Source organism: Chrysemys picta, chromosome 4, assembly GCF_011386835.1.
Source record: "Chrysemys picta bellii isolate R12L10 chromosome 4, ASM1138683v2, whole genome shotgun sequence".
NCBI lineage: Eukaryota > Metazoa > Chordata > Testudines > Emydidae > Chrysemys > Chrysemys picta.
In genome coordinates this window covers 40,392,607-40,411,416 of record NC_088794.1, presented here as the reverse complement: position 1 = coordinate 40,411,416, position 18,810 = coordinate 40,392,607, and the positions used below count along the sequence as shown (strand labels likewise).

At 37.8% G+C, this 18,810-nt stretch overlaps 1 protein-coding gene and 1 long non-coding RNA gene across 2 annotated transcripts in view; one reads left to right on the top strand and one right to left on the bottom strand.

Moving 5' to 3' along the window:
• Nucleotides 1–416: 416 nt before the first annotated feature.
• LOC135982995 (uncharacterized) lies at nucleotides 417–18,280 on the top strand. The gene is made up of 2 exons (XR_010600492.1): nucleotides 417–447; nucleotides 16,659–18,280. It is a non-coding gene; the product is annotated as an uncharacterized LOC135982995 (long non-coding RNA).
• TSG101 (tumor susceptibility 101) overlaps nucleotides 1,925–18,810 on the bottom strand; it is a 53,507-nt gene continuing 36,621 nt past the window's right edge. Inside the window, exons 8-10 of the mRNA XM_005293945.5 lie at nucleotides 10,559–10,761; nucleotides 5,162–5,401; nucleotides 1,925–2,250 (exon numbers count right to left, since the gene is read on the bottom strand). Coding sequence (XP_005294002.1) covers nucleotides 2,161–2,250; nucleotides 5,162–5,401; nucleotides 10,559–10,761 — 533 coding nt within the window. The 3' untranslated portion in view covers nucleotides 1,925–2,160. The remainder of the gene's footprint in view (nucleotides 2,251–5,161; nucleotides 5,402–10,558; nucleotides 10,762–18,810) is intronic.

Below are 18,810 nucleotides of genomic sequence, written 5' to 3'. Positions count from 1 at the left end.
ATGAACATGTCCTCTCTGTTTCTATAGCCCCATTATCTCAAACCTTAGCTAGTTAATACTCAGTTAAAGGAGGGGGGGGGGGCGCGTTTTTTTTTACTAACTCATTAGTTATTACATAAAAATCCCAGTAAATAGCTGAGCCGAGACTACAGGGGCTCAGTACTCTTGAATAGCATGTTTTCTATATTTTGACCTGTAAAATATGGATTTAGTAGCTTAACTTTTGGTACTCAAGGTTAAGACTAAAAAACACAAAATACTTCAAGTTTTTGAAGTGCATCCTTGCTATTAAGCTAAAATAAACCAATGCAAACTACATTCCAAAAGAAAAACAAGGGGATTTTTTCCTTACCTGAAAAACTGAACTGAGACTAACTCTGCAATCTGTGTTAATGGGATCCATCCTCTCTCCACAGGTGGTTGACAGGCAAATGAATCAGAACAAAGGTATGCCATAATAGAAGTGTCTGCTGCTAGTGCATACATGGAAGCAGGCTAGCAGCTTCCCTAAAACTTAATGCACTAATAGAAGCCGTTAACAAACCATACACACCAGCAATAAGAGTGGGGGAAAAGATTACTATAGATACTCCCTGAAAACCTTATTAAAGGTAGGGAGGAAAAAAGTCACCTTTTTTTGTAGGGAATACCTCCAAGTACTCTACTAATAAGGGCCCTAAATTCAAGTAGCAAGCTGACTTTAGTCACGATGTATCTTCCTCCTCAAGAAAAAATAAATTGAATTAGTAAGTTACAGCCCTTGGACTGTAATTTAAAGAAACAGACCACAAGTACAGGATCCTTTGTCCCACTTTAGATCCAGAAAGAAAGTAGGGAGGTATACACAGCTCCTGATTAATGTGAAAGCTGGGCATGTTTCTCAGGACCAGTTAGTTGGAGGAAAAATAATTACTGGAGATTTGGGAAAGGGGGTGGGGGGGAGACAGTTTCTTGTACTTATCTGACAGTAAAAAAACCTCAACCAAAACTGCCATCTTGAATGAAAAAGAACCTAAAGGACTAGTGGCCATAGATCCAACTGCAAAAGAAGTAGCTCATGTCATCTGCATTAAACTCCTCATGGAGGTGTCTTCAGAGTCAGCCTCCAATAAGGATGAGGCAATTTCCCTTCATCAGTTTCTTTTGGGAGATACACATGGATTTCTTTGGCCTCTTACAAGAGGAAGGTTATTTCATTTAGCATGAAAACAGGGCAGTTTGCTTAGGGAAGTGTGAGTGCTCCTTGTTTTGGGCCCTTTAGAGTATATGACCTCTGCACTTCATCTGAATGAGAAAAGGACAGGGAAAATTTGGTTTCCATGAAGGATTTGTTGAGGTAGCCCACACCAGCCCTAATCTAAGGAAGCAAAGCTAATTAGTCACCTGGGAAAAGAGCAGGATCCATTAGTGTTAATTATAGAAAGCAATTTGCAGCATAAACAATTTAAAGGAAATAGATTTGTTTCAAGCTTCCATGAGGTGGTGATGAGTAAAAGCGTTCTGTATCTGAGCATAATTTTTAAGGTTAATGTTCGCTATTTTGTCTAGCTGTTTTTACAAACTGCAAGACTACCAGTGAGTGATATTTGATTGTAATATCTAGATAGAATGGGGGAAAAAATCACCACAGTTTTTGCTATGGTCACCCTGCAAGATATAGCACAGAAGACAAGCCTTTACTTTGGGCATCCTGCTCTTTCATTCATTTATAATAAACTTTAAAATGACATGACATAGCCATACTTAAAGCAACTGTGTTTATTCTTCCTAGTTCTGGACACCAAAGAAAAGATGTTTCCAGGTCTCAGCAATATATTATTGATACGTATGTTTGTTAGTGAAATAAAAAGTTGCACAAACTAGGAAGATGTATCTGTTTGCAAAGGAAGTATATATTCTACATAAAAACATAAGAAAAAAAAAAAACTATGCAACAAGTTTTATTTAGCATTAATCCACCAACACAAAAAAGGTTACAGGGAATAGAAAGTGCATTAATAAAAGCTAGTCTTTACCAAAAAGAAAAAGAAAATATATTATTAATTCAAAATATCTTACATTTGAATGATGTAATAACTTATTCTGGGCACCTACTGATTAAAAGAAAAAGAGAGTGACTGTTTCATAAGGAGCCCTACTTCCCAGTTAAAGTCTGAGAGGTCAGTACAGATCACTGAGTCCAGCAGTCTTTCTTGCCTTCTGCATTAGTGCCCTCAGCTGGAATTGCTTGCGTGACAGAAGACGTACATGCTGGGGAAAGAGAAGATACAATTTAGTATAGCCATCAACTTTATGGCCTTCATTACAATCAGAGATTATCTGCAATCCAAAATTTTAATACTTTGGATAATCTGAGAGCCAAATGTGATGTTTATTTTTGGAAATGAATATTTAGACTTTCAGGGCCAAATCCTGATTTGAGTAAACACAGAGTAAGGACCTCAAGATATGTCCCAAAGTAAAATACTTTACACTTTCTGCAAACTGCAACACACAGTTCATTGCTATTTCTTAGCAAAGGAAGTGCTATCAAATTAAATTATCATTCACTATGGTTTATTTTTAGTGAATTAAGTATCTGGTAAAAATGTATTCAGATGTATGGAGAGTGTCAGAGAAAAACAGAGTTCTCACTCTCTTTGGTTGGGTGCAGCAAAGTCAGATACTTTATTCTCAAGCAATTGTGTAGAGGGAGAGAGTGCACTAGGACACAGGGTTCCCGCCCCCCCCGCAGGCCGGTCTCTCTCCAGGTAAACAATTACAGTAAGCATTTATACCTTTTGTTACATACAATAGTGAGCAACAGCTGCATTTTGTTTATACATAGGTCATCCTGATATCTTATTTTCACATCTATTTAGACTCTAGTCTACATTCCATACTTATCTACACAAGGTCACAGGAACTTCTCACACAGTTCTTTCCCATTCGCCTCACACAATCCTCGCTTCTACAAATCTCACGTTATTAGGCTAACAACTAGCCTGACTCTTACTCACAGAAGACACTGTTTGCATTGAAATCCCCTCAAATTCCTTTCAGTTCTTGCTCTACTTCCACAAGAGTATAACAAATTAAATTGAATCACTGGAGATTATCATTGTGCCCCCCATGAGACAATACTTGTCTGAAGCTGAGGTGAAGACCACACTGGTGAATGCAAGAGCCAAGCTGCTCTCTCCATACATGGGATGCTAAAGATGAATCCCAGATTTGAAGTCTCAGCCCAAATTGGAATGTCAGTGAACTTCTATTATTAGAAAAAAAGAACCAATAGTATTTATTTCCTGACTGATTGCCTAGGTGCAGACTACTAGACTTTTGAGTCCCTTAGGCATTGTATTTGAGAAATATAAAAGGAGTATTAACTAAGATGGGTACACAACAATTAGCTTTAAAAGTTAAATAGTTTTATTGAATCAGTTTAATTTTAATACTTTGTTTCAAAATCACTGGATTTATTCACCTGCAAAATAAAGGTGGGGTATCTTTTTGCCCACCCCATGATATTTTTTATCCTGATCCTTAATTAAACATTTAGCCTATCAACTTCCCTTTAAATGCTTTGACCTATAAGTTAAGACAAGACTATGATCAGCAACTCCAAACCCTCTGCTTTTCCTTCCTGCACCCCAAGACAGTCATTAAGCGGGTTGACAAAATGCCTGGTTGCTCAGTTAACTGGTCAAAATCAAGTCACTCTCAATATCTGCTATATGCCTCCCATCTAATTAGAAGGATTTCTTATGCATAGGGCCAAAAGATGTTTGAAATACTTGTGAATTATAATTCCAAAAAGTTTGGATCAATATTTCCATGCTACCTGTTAGGTTATAAATGAAAACAGACTCATAGGGATGAGGCCTTCTATTGCACTAGCCATTTAAAAATATCTATACTACCATTCCATGCTGGAGATACGTTTTTTAAAAGTGAATCAATGTGGTGTTAGCTACCTTTTTATGGAATGGAAAGCTGGTCAGATTTGTTACAATTCCTGTTTTTAAGTTGAGTGAAGGCTTAAAGGCATATTGGTTCCACATAGGTTGACCCCTGCATCCTTCACAACTTCACCCCACCCTTCCTAACCTAGTAACTTACTGTGACATATATCACTTCCTTTGCTCTGCCAATGTCCCACACCCTTACTGCTCGCCTGTCAGCTTCTCCTGTAAAAAAAAAAAGCCTCCAGGCTTTCTCCCACATGCACCTTGTCTTCCTTCAAATGCCTCCCTTAAGACTCACCTCTGCTGTAATGCCTATAAAACCCAGCCTGATAACCACAGCTAAGCAGGTGACAAGCTGCGACTGTCCTCTTCCCCTTCTTTCCCTTTTCTATGCCCCACCTATAAAAATAGTTCACTGCCACATTGAGCTAATAAGCTATGTCAAATCTTCACCACACTTATAAATAAACAAATCCATAGGCAGGCAGTGGTAATGAGCAGTTTCTCTTTTATAGAAGTGGATTCTGGGTATCTCTTTGTCTATCCATACATATGGTTTGCTTGCCTCAGAATCAGACAACCTCCAATAGCCAACTGAAGTCAATGCCTAAAACAGTGTTTTTTATTCTGTCCTCTTACTCATCTTTTAATATCCGGCTATGTCTTGATTCAAAGCCACTCAAGCATTTGAAACTCTGCTCGGAATAGAAAAATCCGATGTAAGGAAGAAAAAGATGAACATGGTGGAGTATTAGGCTATGGGAAATGAGTTGGTGGTCTGCGTCCATTTCTGTATCCACACTACCACAAACTCTTAGCTGTTTCAGCAAAGGCACCAAAGTCTAGAATGAGGGTGGAGACTGACTGAATAACTGCTTACCTTTACATTTAGTTTCTCCACAATCAGGGTGAAGGTACATTGATAAAGGAAGGTGGGCACACTGGCACTTCCACCATTACACCTGGCCTATTAACACAGGACTTTAGTCTACAATGCTGTTAACTAGGGACATTTCACAAGCAGTGACATTCCTTTTATAAACTGAAGTTCCCTTTTTTAAAAAAATGCAGACATTTTTAGACCTACTAGTTCCCCTTTGGCCAAAAAAGCCCAACAACACAATCTCGGGACAGACACAGGAATTTTCAGTGCCAAAACATTAGTCAAATACGTAACTTTCAATGCACATTCAAAAGTGTCTTGAGAAACCTACCTTTAGAAAGACATCTAGGTCAATAACCCCACGTCTCAATGCTTCTCCCAAGTAAAAGATGGTGTCTTCAATGGCATTTTCCTCTGCATATAAGTTCAGGATCTGTTTGTAAAGTGGTGCTGTTGGAATGATAACTTCATCTATGTCATTATTTTCTGACTGATTTTCCATTTTCTCCAGTGCAGAACTAAGTTCTTCATCTTTTTTCTTCAGAAGTTCAATGTTCTTATCAACTTCAGCCTAAAAACATATTTAAAATACTTGTTCTGTTAAAGTTCTTGAGATCCAGAGGACCTCTTACATTTTACTTTGATACACATTTGAAGAACTCTAGATGGCTCAGTTTCTCTGCTCACTTGTATTAGGGTTTTACTCTGTAAATTCTACCACCACATAGACTGGATATTTCCCGTAATTTAAAGCTGAATGCTTTTTTAAAATGTATAAATAGGAATAAGAGTGATGTACTTATTTTATACTATACTGGCTATGGTTATGCCATGATTCATTTGCCAGTTGTCTGGCTGGTTCCCATTATCTATCACAAAGGTGGCTAACATTTCAGTGTTGTACATATTGTATCACATTTGTGACTGCCTCTGCTCTCCTTTGGGATGAAAAGTGATATATAAATGCAAAATTATGGAAGGCCTGGTAGCAACCCCATAGTTAAGATTGTGTTTGTTTCGTACTTAAACAGGACAGAAATTCCTCCATTTTGCACTTTAACGATTGAATTTGGTTTACAATTTTAGCATAATAATCCTTCAGAGGGCAACTGAATTTTTCATATACTTTTAAAGTTTTTAATAACTATTACAATGAAAACACTGAAAAATGCTCCTTCCTTTCTGTAATTTTGTCCTGCTTTCCTCACTTTTTCTTAGGTCCCTCTAGTTAAAGAAGCAAAATCCCCACAAGTTTCAAAATAGGGATTACACATAGATCTGGATAATATCTTGGACATAAGATAACTTTACAAGATCAAAAGTAACCCACAAAAATAGTTATCCCCCTTCATTCAAGATAACCTACAGTTAAGTTTTCCCAAGATTAGCCTATAATTGTCCAGTTCTAACAGCAACTCCCATTCTCCAGTGCTGCAAGGCTCTCTTGCAGACTTATTGACTCAACACAGAGACCCCGTGGAGGCAAGATGGCAAGCAGGGGATGGGGAAGAGATGTAGTTCAGAAACCAAGATAGGATGAGCAAAAATGTGGGAGGCCAGAATGAGTGCTGGTTATGGAGACATAATGAGATATTAGCAAGTATGAGGACTAGTTTAACAGGGATATGTGGGCATGAGGGATAGAAGACACTTTTTGTTGTGGGGGGGGTGGGGGCTGTTGGCTTGATGGTCCAGGGCTATGCAGGGAGACTGAGGTAGGGATGGAGTCCAGTGCCTCTATGCCATGACATTGGAGACTGAAGTGCTTCCCAGTGCTGTTGCCACAGTGCACCAAAGAGCTGAGACAGCGGCAAGGATTGGGAAGTGACTGTTTTTATGCGGAGGTACTGGCACATGAATGGCTCCTTCTGGTGCTGCTGCTGCCACAGCTTCCTAGTATACCAAGGCAGCAGTACCAGGAGGAGCCTCTGATGTGCAGAAGTCTCAATGCAGAGGTTCCAGGCCCCATCCCCCACCAGACTACTCTAATCCCCTCCCCTCCTGAAACTCCTGTTCAATCTCCCCGTGCACAAGCGCCACATGCAGTTGAAGGAAGGTGAGCAGCCACACACAGTGAGGGGCATAGTGTGAGTGAGGTTAAGAGCATAGGAACAGCCATACTTGGTCAGACCAATAGTCCATCCAGCCCAGTATCCTGTCTTCCAACAGTGGACAGTGCCTGGTGCTTCAGAGGGAATGAACAGCACAGGCAATTTTTGAGTGATCCATCCCCCGTTGTCCACCCCCAGCTTCTGGCAGTCAAAGGCTAGGCGCACACAGAGCGTGTGGCTGCATTTCTGACCATCTTTGCGAATAGCCGTTGATGGACCTATCCTTAATGAACTTATTGAATTCTTCTTTGATCCCCACTTATACTTTTGGCCTTCACAACATCGCTGGCAATGAGTTCCACAGTTGACTGTGCGTTGTGTGAAGAAATACTTTCTTTGGTTTGTTTTAAACTTGCTGCCTATTCATTTCATTGGGTGGCCCCTGCTTCTTGTGTTATGTGAAGGAGTAAATAACACTTATTCACTTTCTCCACATCATTCATGATTTTTAGACTCCCCTTAGTTGTCACTTTTCCAAGCAGCAAAGTCCCAGTCTTTTTAATCTTTCCTCACATAGAAGCTGTTCCATACTCCTAATCATTTTTGTTGCCCATCTCTATACCTTTTCCAATTCTAATGCATCTTTTTTGAGATGGGGCAACCAGAATTGTATGCAATATTCCAGGTGTGGATGTACCACGGATTTTTATAGTGGCATATTTCTGTCTTTTCTATCTCTTTCCTAATGGGGTTCTTAACATTGTTAGCTTTTTTGACTGCTGCCACACATTGAGTGGTGCCACTTCCCGCAGCTCCCATTGGCTGGGAACGGCAAACCGTGGACACTGGGAGCTGAGGGGCTCCGTGCCTGCAGTAAACAAAACGTCCCAACCCGCCAGCCACTTACCCTGATGGGCTGGGAGCCAAAGTTTGCTGACCCCTGCTATATTTTAAAAGCTGGCATCACAAGAAATACTCAAAAGTTTTGCTAGAATTATTTTAATGTAATCTAACAAAAAACCTGTTATAATAATAACTGAACAAATATGTATTCACCTTCAAAATTACAGTCATTTAAAATCAGTAAATGGGTATTTAAAAGAAGTAATTTAGAACAACATGAGACTTTAAAAAGTCTTAAAATCCTTCAAAGTCTGAATCAGACTGATTCACCAAACAGTTCATTAAACTCTGCTTCAGTCACAGTTGCACCTGCATTGTCATCGTAGATGTCGGGAGTGTCGTCTTCAAAGTCAGATTCCTTATCAGCCTCCGTTGTGTCATCATCAAATATGGCATCATCTTCTGACCCCTCGAGTGCATTGCTGATACAGCATTTCCTAAATGATTTTTCTACCATTTCCGAGGGAATGGACACCCACGCGTCCTTGATCCACTGGGCGACCAGATTGATTTCGGGCTTCGTAAGATTCCTGCCTTTTGTCAACTTCGCCATGCCTGAGCACATCTATTCAGCCCACATTTTGCGTAGCCTATCTTTAAAGGGTTTGTTCAGGCAGACATCAAGCGGCTATAGAACTGAAGTTAAGCCTCCAGGTATTACAGCCAAAGTAGTTTTCATATTTTTGGCCACATTTTTCACCTCATCCGTCTTGTGTGCGCTGAACATGTCCCAAACAAGCATAGCAGATTTCTTGAAAAGTGCTCCTGGTCTCTTATTCCATACTTTTTCCAGCCATTCAACAGTCCCACTTTCATCCATCCAGCCCTTTTCATGTGCACGTACAATGACACCAGCAGGAAATTTCATGTTTTTAGGCAAAGTTTTTCTTTTAAAAACAACAGGAGGGAGCTTTGATCCATTTGCCAAACACCGTAAAATGGATTTTTTCATGGCCTGTGGTTTTAATTAAAACTGTTTTTTTCATCAACACCAGTTACTGTTCTGTTGCTCAGGAGATCGAATGTCACAGGTGTTTCGTCTGTATTTCCTATTTGTGACAGTTCAAATGCATATTCCTTTCGATATTTTATAATAAACCTTTGGAAAGATTTGATTTTTTCTTCCAGATCTCTAGGCAGCTTTTACGCTATCTCTGTTCGCTGACAAAGACAGAGACCATGACGGTTCATGAAGCGAGTACACCAATCCGCTGATGCAACAAACACTGACGGCTTTACTGACTTGTATTTGTCGTCTTTCGCATTTGCAGAGCACGCAGACGAATTCCAGTTCTAGTGACAATGTACCCATTTTGTCTAAATTCAACAACCCAATTATTGAGATCTTTCTCTAGCTCAGGAAATGAAGCGCACCTCATTGGACATTTTTTCTTGCTTCTTGGCATGTCTTAGTGTTTTATTTTTTTGCCATTCTCTTACTTGCTTCTCATTGATACAGAATTCACGAGCAGCAGCACAATTATTGTTTGCTTCTGCATATTCAACAACTTTAAGTTTGAACGTTGCATGATAAGAAGACCTTTCTCTTTTGATTTCACCGTTGTTCATTTTAAATACTAGTATGAAAATAGATTATTATTATTGTAATTATAGATTTTGTAGGACTTTATACAGGAATGTCACCTGCTTTATCACTGTCAAAATTATTATTGTTCTTTGTTTATTTCAAAGCAGCCCTGTAGATTGGCATGTCTGTAGGGATAACAGGCTATTTCAATTTTATTAGAGATTCCATCGATTCTGCACGTTATATTTTCATATTGGCTCGAGACTTATGAGGTCCACTTCAAGCCAATATAATCCACTAAACAAAGCCTTTGCAACTTTAAAAGGCTGCAGTATTGACACCAATAAACGGGTCGGCAAACTTTGCCTCCCGGCCTGTCAGGGTAAGCCACTGGTGGGATGTTTTGTTTACCTGGAGCGTCTGCAGGCCTGGAGCCTCTCAGCTCCCTGTAGCCGCGGTTCGCCATTCCCAGCCAATGGGAGCGGCGAACCGGGGCTACAGGGAACTGAGGGGCTCCAGGCCTGCCGATGCTCCAGGTAAACAAAGCGACAATGTATTAGATATTCAATTCAATGATTCCATAGAGTTTAAAATCATCAAATTTTGGTGTAGACCCATTTATAAGCCGACCCCTGTTCTTTGATGCATCACTTTTTTACCAAAAATATTCGGCTTATGAACGAGTATATACGATAAATTTTTATTTTTTTGTAATGTCACACACCTGCCAGTTTAGTTGACAAAAATAATGTCTTGTATAGCACCTGCTTATTGAAAATGCTATACTAATTAACTTATCTTCACATTCTCTTTGTAAAGATGCATAAAGTAAAGCAGAAAGGCTAAAGTGACTTGCATAAGATCACGAGTCAGTGGTAGTATCAGGATATAGTAAAAATGGTCTCCATTACTGTTCAGAAGTTGGAGGCAGAAAGTTATACACATCCCTACATCAGCATCATCTTCAGGAATACACATCCTTCAACAAAACGTATTACAGTTTCCCTACTGCTAAATAAAATAATAAAGTGGATTTTCTGGACAGTGAGTTGAATAGTCTTAACTCCATTTCCATCTACCTTTCTTGCTCTCTCTCAAACACCCCCCTCAAAAAAGGTGACATTTTAAAACTGACATACTGGAAGCCTGGAAACATCCATTATACTCAAAACAGACTTTACACATACATGGTTCAGTTCACTATTGGAAATCAAGACATATGGCATTGCTTTCTCAATCAGCTTACCACTTCCTGGTCTAAGCGAGTTACCATCTCTTCCAGCTTTTGGTGACCTTTTTTCAGGTCTTCTTCTGTCCGCTTCAAGGCATTGAGCTCAGCTTGTGCACGATCCATTTCCTCTTTCATCCGCCATCTCAGTTTATCACTCACTGCTGAAATGAGAGACGCTCGAATGGTATCCTCGCTGATGGTACCATCTCTGCTGGGACCTGCAGAATAAAATTCACAGGCACAAAATTATCTCACACTCTTTTGGATAGCTTTGTTACAGGGCCATTTGACAGAAAGTGGTTAAATACCTGCACCTTGCTTTAAGAATATAAGATAGGAACATAAAATGAATTTTTCCATGTTAATTTTCAGAAGCAATGCAGAGGCCACAATGAAATGCAGAAAACCATATATGAATTAAATTTAAAGGTGTATCCATACACTCAGCTCACATTAAAATCTAACCGTGCTTTCAATCCTAATTTTAAAAAGGGGCTGCCCATCTCATCACCAACAAGTGCAGTTGAGATCCACAAACAGTGAGTTTCAGTCTCTAACAGAAGGCTGAATTTATGGTAAAGTCTGGAGGAGCTTAGTATAAAAGATAGACAATCATAATAATTACATATTTGAATGTTAACAGCTGGCCTATGAATGTGAATTGGTCTTCAGATATTCTGTAGTTTGAAACTTTCTATCAACAAGGATGGACAAACCTAGTAAACAGCCAGAAGTAAATGGATACACCCTACATGTGGTATTTTAAACTTAATTCTGAACAACACACCAGACAGCTTTTCTATCAGAATATAACCTTTGATTGGTACTTTCAACACTGAAATAAGGAGGAAAGAATGAATGAGCAATAATAGAATCACATCCAAGATAAATGTTGGTTTATTTTTGATACCTTAAATTATACACAGATCATTTCTTGAAACCTTTACGATTCTGTATCAGTCCTTTTAAATTTCCTATACCTGTTACATAGTAGATTCTCATCTCATTCAAATATAAATCCAAATAGAACATTTCATTTATGCACAAAAATGTTTCCAATTGCAAAGTCTCTTTCCTTATAGGTAGGTAAAAAGCAGTCCTTAAAACATTACAGTGACAAACTCGCAAAGTGCTTTCTAATCTGCAGTTTTCCCCATTGTCTTCATGCAGATTAGACGGTCTTGCACATGTCCTTTTGATTTAACATGGAATCTTTATACATACAAATTCTGACACTTGATTTAACTCAAATATTATTTCCATTAACACTACTAAAAATGTTGTTTTCATAAATATTTGTATGCCTTTAGCACCAATTATTCATGTCACACTAACATCAAAACCAACAAAAATTAGTAATAGTACTTTAGTATGAAAATTGTATTTTACCTTAAACATCAACTCAAAGTGCCCCACAGCTTTCATACGCAGCCATCCATCCTTTTTCTTTCTCCCTTGATCTTTAAAATTAAAACTCTTCTTTTTGAATTACAATCTTTTCCAGGTTACTAGTCTTTTTTTTCCCTTTAAGACGATTTGTGTATGATTAACCTATTTGGGTGACAGTGAGCATCCATAAAAGACATCATGACTTTGGTGTGATTGGTCCATTCCCAAATTTAGCTGTTTTTATAATCTCCGGTCCACTGAACAACAAAGTAAACTGTTGTAAATTTCTGTCTATTCTTCCTAAAGTCTCTCAGCTGTTTTGTTCTATCGGTTGTTGTTTTATTCACTGGTTAGGGTATCCAGTTCCACAATGTCCCTTTGGAACACAGTCTCTGGTCCCAGTCTCTCCTTCTAGTTTCCTCAGATTTCATTTTCTGGTTTCGTTGTCTCTTGTGAGGACGTGACTATTTATTTTCTCTAGTGATATATTCGTTTTTCAGGAGTTTTGCATCCCACCTTCCATATTTCTTTACTTGTTCTAGTGGCTAAATCTGACTGAAGGCAGGTGCACACAAGCTTCTTTACTTCAAAACTTGACGGTCAGGTATTGATTCATTCTCTTTCCTCCAGATGATGGAAAAGTCCAGTATCGCTCTTCGACTCGTTGAAGTTTCCTGTTCACTACTGCAGCCAGTTTCTGACAAAGTTAAATTTTAACAGTCCAACATAACATTCACCATGTTCACAGCTCCTCTCCCAAGAGTCTCACCTCTTCTCTCTAAAAACGTATAGCTGAGCACATGTAAGGAAGACTGGGTAACTACCAACCAGAGTATTCCCTCTGCATAATGAACTACATGTCAGTTAATACTCTTTGATCGATTCTTAACACGCACAGGCATATACACACTCTTCACAAAAGTCTGCACAGCACTGAGTTTTAAAAGTTTTCACAATTCATTTTGTTGATCACTCAAGTATATATCTGAACAAAACTTCCCAAACATTGGCTATATTTAGTTTTTCAAATATCTTAAAAGAAACTCTTGAAAATGAAAAAAACTTAATAAAGCAATAATGATTGAGAAAGTGTGTTTCTTTGGGATTATCGACCAGTTGGGAGATATGTTAAGGCACATTTTGACCTCTAAGATCAATGGGTTAATCTCCAGGAAATGCCCTGCATTCACATCATTGCTGTTATTTTATTAGTATTCTTTTCATTAACAATGTTTGTAAACTTAAGCACAAACATATTACAAAAGAGAAAAGCAAAAGCATAACTATATACAATTGTTTGGATTTGAATATAGTGCAAGATAAAAGTTTGTATGTTGCTCCCTCATATTCACCCCAAGCAAAAAGATCAAAACTATTTGAAGTAAATTCTAGAAAGCTACAAAGGGATAGTGAGAGTCAAAACAATAACAAGCAGGAACAAGATCCATAATGTATGGGACATAAAATAAGCAGTAGCCTTTCATAAACTATTAAGTTGCTCAGACGTACAGAAGAAGAGGTACAATAGTTTCCTATTTACACAATGTAAAAAGGATTAGATCTTTCCATAAAATGTGAATATTTAGCTTGAAGTTTATACAGTATTCATTCAAAAGTTGCTATAATTGGAAAAGGATGAAAACAACTGGGCCTGGAATGTTACCTTTCTAACTGCAGGCAACAAATTTAGATATTGCATTAATGCTAGGACCCAGGATTAGACTATCATTTTTTGTTATTATTGAATGCCATTTGTGTGTGGGGGGAGGGGAATTGTCCAAGATTTCCTTTACACCCTACAGAAATGTTGAGCATACGTGCATTGTGCAACTGCCTTTCCAGATAATTAATACTTAGTACGTGTTCCAGATGGTTAGAAAGCTTCCAGTCATTTTAATTAAAAATATAGCTGATTAAAAAAGCCTCTGTTAATTCAGGAATTTGTTATTTAATAATCTTATGGAAGGACTGTTGCTCAGTCATAAGAAAAAAATAATTTTCCAACTGCAGAAGACTGTACAAAAATGTGAAATGTAAAACGTCAGTAGATCTTAGCTGAACGTATTTGCAAAAAACAAACCCAAAAAAACCTCTAAACTAAAAAAACAACATATCATGAAGCACAACTGTATTTTTCATAGTTTTCTCTCATTTAAGTAACAAAAATGAGATGTTGACTGGCCTATTTTGTGTATTTGCAAACAAACATATATGTGAACAATAAACATATATGTGAACCTAGAAACAGGGCATTTGTTGATGACTAATTACTAGATGGGGTTAAGAGCCTAAAGTTTTCTCTCAGGTCCTACTCTTCCCAGGTGATTTCATGATTATTACCATCGTTCAGCTAAAAATGGGAACGGGGGGGGGGGGGAGGAGCCTTGTGTCACAAAGGATGCATTTTTAGCTACAACTCTCCTTTGAAAAGCAGCAATTCTTACCGTAATTAACTGTTGTAGATCAGAAGTAATGTTAATCTTATATTTCAGTAGACTAAGAATATGTAGCAGTGTTATAATCTGAAGTAACTATTCAGGGTCACACTAGGTATCTATATTAGGCATTCACTTATAATAAAATTACTTAATATCTAGGAAAAGTTTCAGAAGTTTTTCTCCTGGCTAAATTATTTTATTTGGCTTTAGCAGATAATCACTTTTGCTTTACACACACATTTAAAGAGATAAAGTCAGCCAACTGTAAGAAGATTCTGTATAAATTAATTATACAATTAACTTCTATTTTAATTCAGTTAAACGAACCTAACTAATTTGGGCAAACAAAAGAATATGGCTAGCTGCAGCTTGATTGCAGTTACTCTAACTCATAGGTTTCACCTGATACATATAATGTAAGAAACATTTATAGACGCCTACAGATTACTGGGTAACTACACTCAATTAGATCCAAAACCAATTTCCATATACTTTCCAAAAAGGTTAGATGATATTACATAAAATATATTTTCCTTTGTAGCAAACTGGTAAGTGCTATGTAATAATAATGGTAATTAACTTGGGATGAATAATCAACATTATTATTATTAAACAATATAAAATGAGATTACCACAGTAAAGTAGTTATTAGCTATGTGTGACTTGTTACAGTTACTAAGCAAATACTATTTTCACATGGGATTCAATACTAGCAAGCATGATAGAAAAACTAAACAATCATGTAAATCAACTCTCTGCCAAGATTTTCTTAGTCACTTTCTTTGAATGTAACATTAATGCATTAGCCTTTAGGACGATTAATAGATTTTTTTCTGCAGTTCACACTTTCAGAGTGAGTAGCTATATGTCCTCTGCTAGACTAATGTACATTTAAAAAAAAAAATTTAAAACCTTTCAATTAGTTGCAGCAAAGTGTTGCATGCCTACAATGCAGGAAACTTCAGTCTCTCCAATTTCATGTTGATATTCCTGCACTGAAAAAATATTCATTCCAGTCTCCATTATAAATCACTTTAACTGTTATCTATCAAAGAATAAAACACAGTTTGCAATTTCTCTTATACTTCTGGTTTACACGTAATTACTTTGAGAGACACTAAACCTCAACTGCAGCAACAGGAATCACTGTAGTAACCTGCGTGACCAGACTCTGCAACCTTTATATGGCTGAACTTTGTACAGTTTTGAAGTCCTGTCGCTGCAAGGGAAACTTCAGAAGAGAGAGAATATCCAAGGAAGCCATGAACACAGGGATAAAGTCAAGTTGTCGAAATACAGAAGTTGTCATAACATTATCCACATCATACTTTCAGGGTATAGCCAAACCAAATTCTCTCAAAAGCACGCAATCACAAAGCAGAAAGAATTTTGCAAATTAGGCTAACTCCTTTAAGAGTCACATCCCTCTAAAGACTAAAACTGAGAATATGTTCGGAAAGAAAGATATATCTTCAAGATCACTTCCTTTACTTTTTCACTATGGACCTCTTGACTGATGATTGTATATCCTTTCAGATTCAGTCAAGGGATTCCCTAATCAGCTGAAATTCATCTCAGGGAAGCAGTGCAAGGCACATACCTCTCCCTCCTCAGCATCCCTGCCCATTAGCCAAAGTAAGCCAGTAACTAAGACCTAAAATTAAGCCTACTTTTCCAACACAGTGGTCCAGAGGGGAAACACTGTTTTAAACCCGCAAACTATTAAAAAAAAAACAATTAAAGCTAGCGTAAATCAAAATATAAGAAAAATATTAGTAATTTTAATTTGGGGTTAGTGCATATCAAGTTACATCAAAGAAGTTACTGGATTAGCCAACTATAAAATAATTCTTAAATAATTAAGTAAAAGGTGAATAGACTGCAAAAATTTCCATTCTAAAATGCATCAGAAAATTTCTTCCTAATTAAGTGTGCAACACTTTCAATCCTGAATACTTTGTTGTACAGTAACTGCCCCACTCAATATTTCCTTACAGACATTTATTTTTAAAGGCAGAAGTGAAGAGAACATAAGTTCTCTGTGGATGGTCCTAAACTCTGGAATTCATTCTCAACTGTTCTGACAGAGCCTAAGATTGCGGACCTTGAAGGCACACAGCAAAGCCCATCTCCAGTTTCAGGGTTTTGCCTAAGGATAGGGTGGATACATCTGTGGTAGTTTCTTTGAAATTTGATCTATTTTGCATAAATAGTAATTTTTTAAAATTAAAAAAACATATGATTGTAGTCATGTAATTAAATATACTTTTTATGTTTTGATTCACAAGATGTAACAGAGAGACGATTGGGAGAACAAAGAATGGCTGAACTGAAAGGAAAGGAACTGACCCACCATAAAATTTCCAGGTGTTTGAGGAAGAACTGGAGTCAGGATCCTGGACCTACACTGGCAGCACAAAACAGCCACAATGCCATCGAAACTGATTGGTGAAGGATTCTTCCAACATCCCCCGCTGACATGGAGTCACTGTGGAGTGTCCAATGCCACCCCCCCCAGCCCTGCAGTAGGTGTGGGTCAGGGAAAAGGGGGAGTGGCCAGGATATATCTATGCCCCAGAGATCCCCAGCTGCCAGAATAACTGATTAGGGTCACCAGCAGCTGGACATAAATTAGAGCAGTCTTAAGGCTGCTCTAATGTATAACAAGGAATAGCCTGGTCCCTGACTGACCTCAGGTTCAGAGGAGTTATAAAGGTGACATAAAACCAACTTTCTCTATCCCCAAGCTGTAACGATGGCTAAGTGCATCCTCTTGATTAACACGTTAAATTAATCAAAACATTCCAAACAAAGTTTTACAAGCAACTAAATGGGCTCTCTCTCATACCAGTTTCTAATCTTGACTATTTCTCAGAAGCCTTACCCTCCCATACAAAAACAGCCAATTCTTCCAATCAAGAATGCCATTATACTTCATGCAAATCAGCATGCAGGTTGTGTGCAAAAGGAGTACCATAAAATTATCTGATCTCCTTCATGAGCAAATCCTGTCTCTAAATAATCAGTCTTTGAACTAGTACTTTGTGCTGAACCTTTTAAAATCAAAACTCTTGAGCCTTTATTTCATTTGTCAGCATCTCGGACTTAATAAAATCCTCAAGATAGCGCACATCTTTGTTGCACAACAGAATGGATCTGTTTCTGAACATATTATGTGTTCAGACTTATTTATTTTTAAAATAGTTGGGTTTTTATAGCATGGTTTTACTTGAAACTGTTTTGGCTATCTTCTCTGCAATAACATGTGACAGTACCGGAAGAAAGTTTAAAAGCAGAAAATAAACCACACAATCACAAGCTAATAGTCAATGGGCTGATACTTCAAGCAAATACTTCTGCTGTCAACCATGTACTCCAGATAACACAAGAACAGGAAAGACTGCCCAGATGCAAGATCAAACCTAATCTGAGATTTTGAACTCTGAAATCAAGGGCATCAGAAAATACTCTAAGATGGGTATATCCAGATATTATTTACATCAGGAATCCAATATATTTTTCACATTAGGGTTTGCAGTGCTATAAAGCTATCTATGTTAACTCCAAAGAAGAAGAGACCTGGGTTTAGACCAGCATTGATCTCTACAGCTTCTGTGTCTTAAAGTTATAGATTAATATCCGGAATGTTGTAGGTAAAGACAATGCCACAAGTAATGGGCCAAGAACACCTACTCTGCACCACAATGAATATATCTTGACCAAGAATTCAGTGTATCGCTACCTTTTTGATGCACAAGAGTTTTATAAGGGAATAACTGTAAAAGAAAGTCCTCTTCTGGGATGCACGTATTATTTAAACTTTTGGAAAAGGTTAAGACTGAGCTGCTACATCTGAAAATAACAAGGTTCTACTCTAAAAATGATATGAATTATTAAAATTTAAACCAACAGAAATTGGAAGGCTGTTACCACAGATTCTAGCCTTAACAGTGTATATATTAGCTATGCTTTAAATCAGGTATTTGCATCTTTGTGCCTGTGTTAGCTAGATTCATTTGGTTTATGACACTACATCTTCCATACTCTAGCACACTTACTTTGAACTTCCTGGTTTTTCTAGTAATTTCAGCTTTAAAACAGCATTCTTTTTACAAGTACTCTCATGTTACTGATCAGTAAATTTCTGGGGAGTAAATCAAGCTTAGCTAAATTATTAGTATTGGAAATTGTTTGTTTTTAGAATGTTTCCCGAGAGTTGCTTGATGAAAGTCTACATGGAATTTAGGAGCTCTTCATTAGTCTATGTTGGGCTTAGAAACTATACATTAGGCCTCTGCTGTCTGTCCCCCATTCTACTGCTACCCTTGCTCCTGTAGAGCTTCGAAGCTATAAACCAAAGCCCATGGCTCTCCCTCATCCTTTCCTTTCTTCTGCTCCGAACACAGAATGGCTCCTCCCATCCAGTTATTTCAAAGCCTG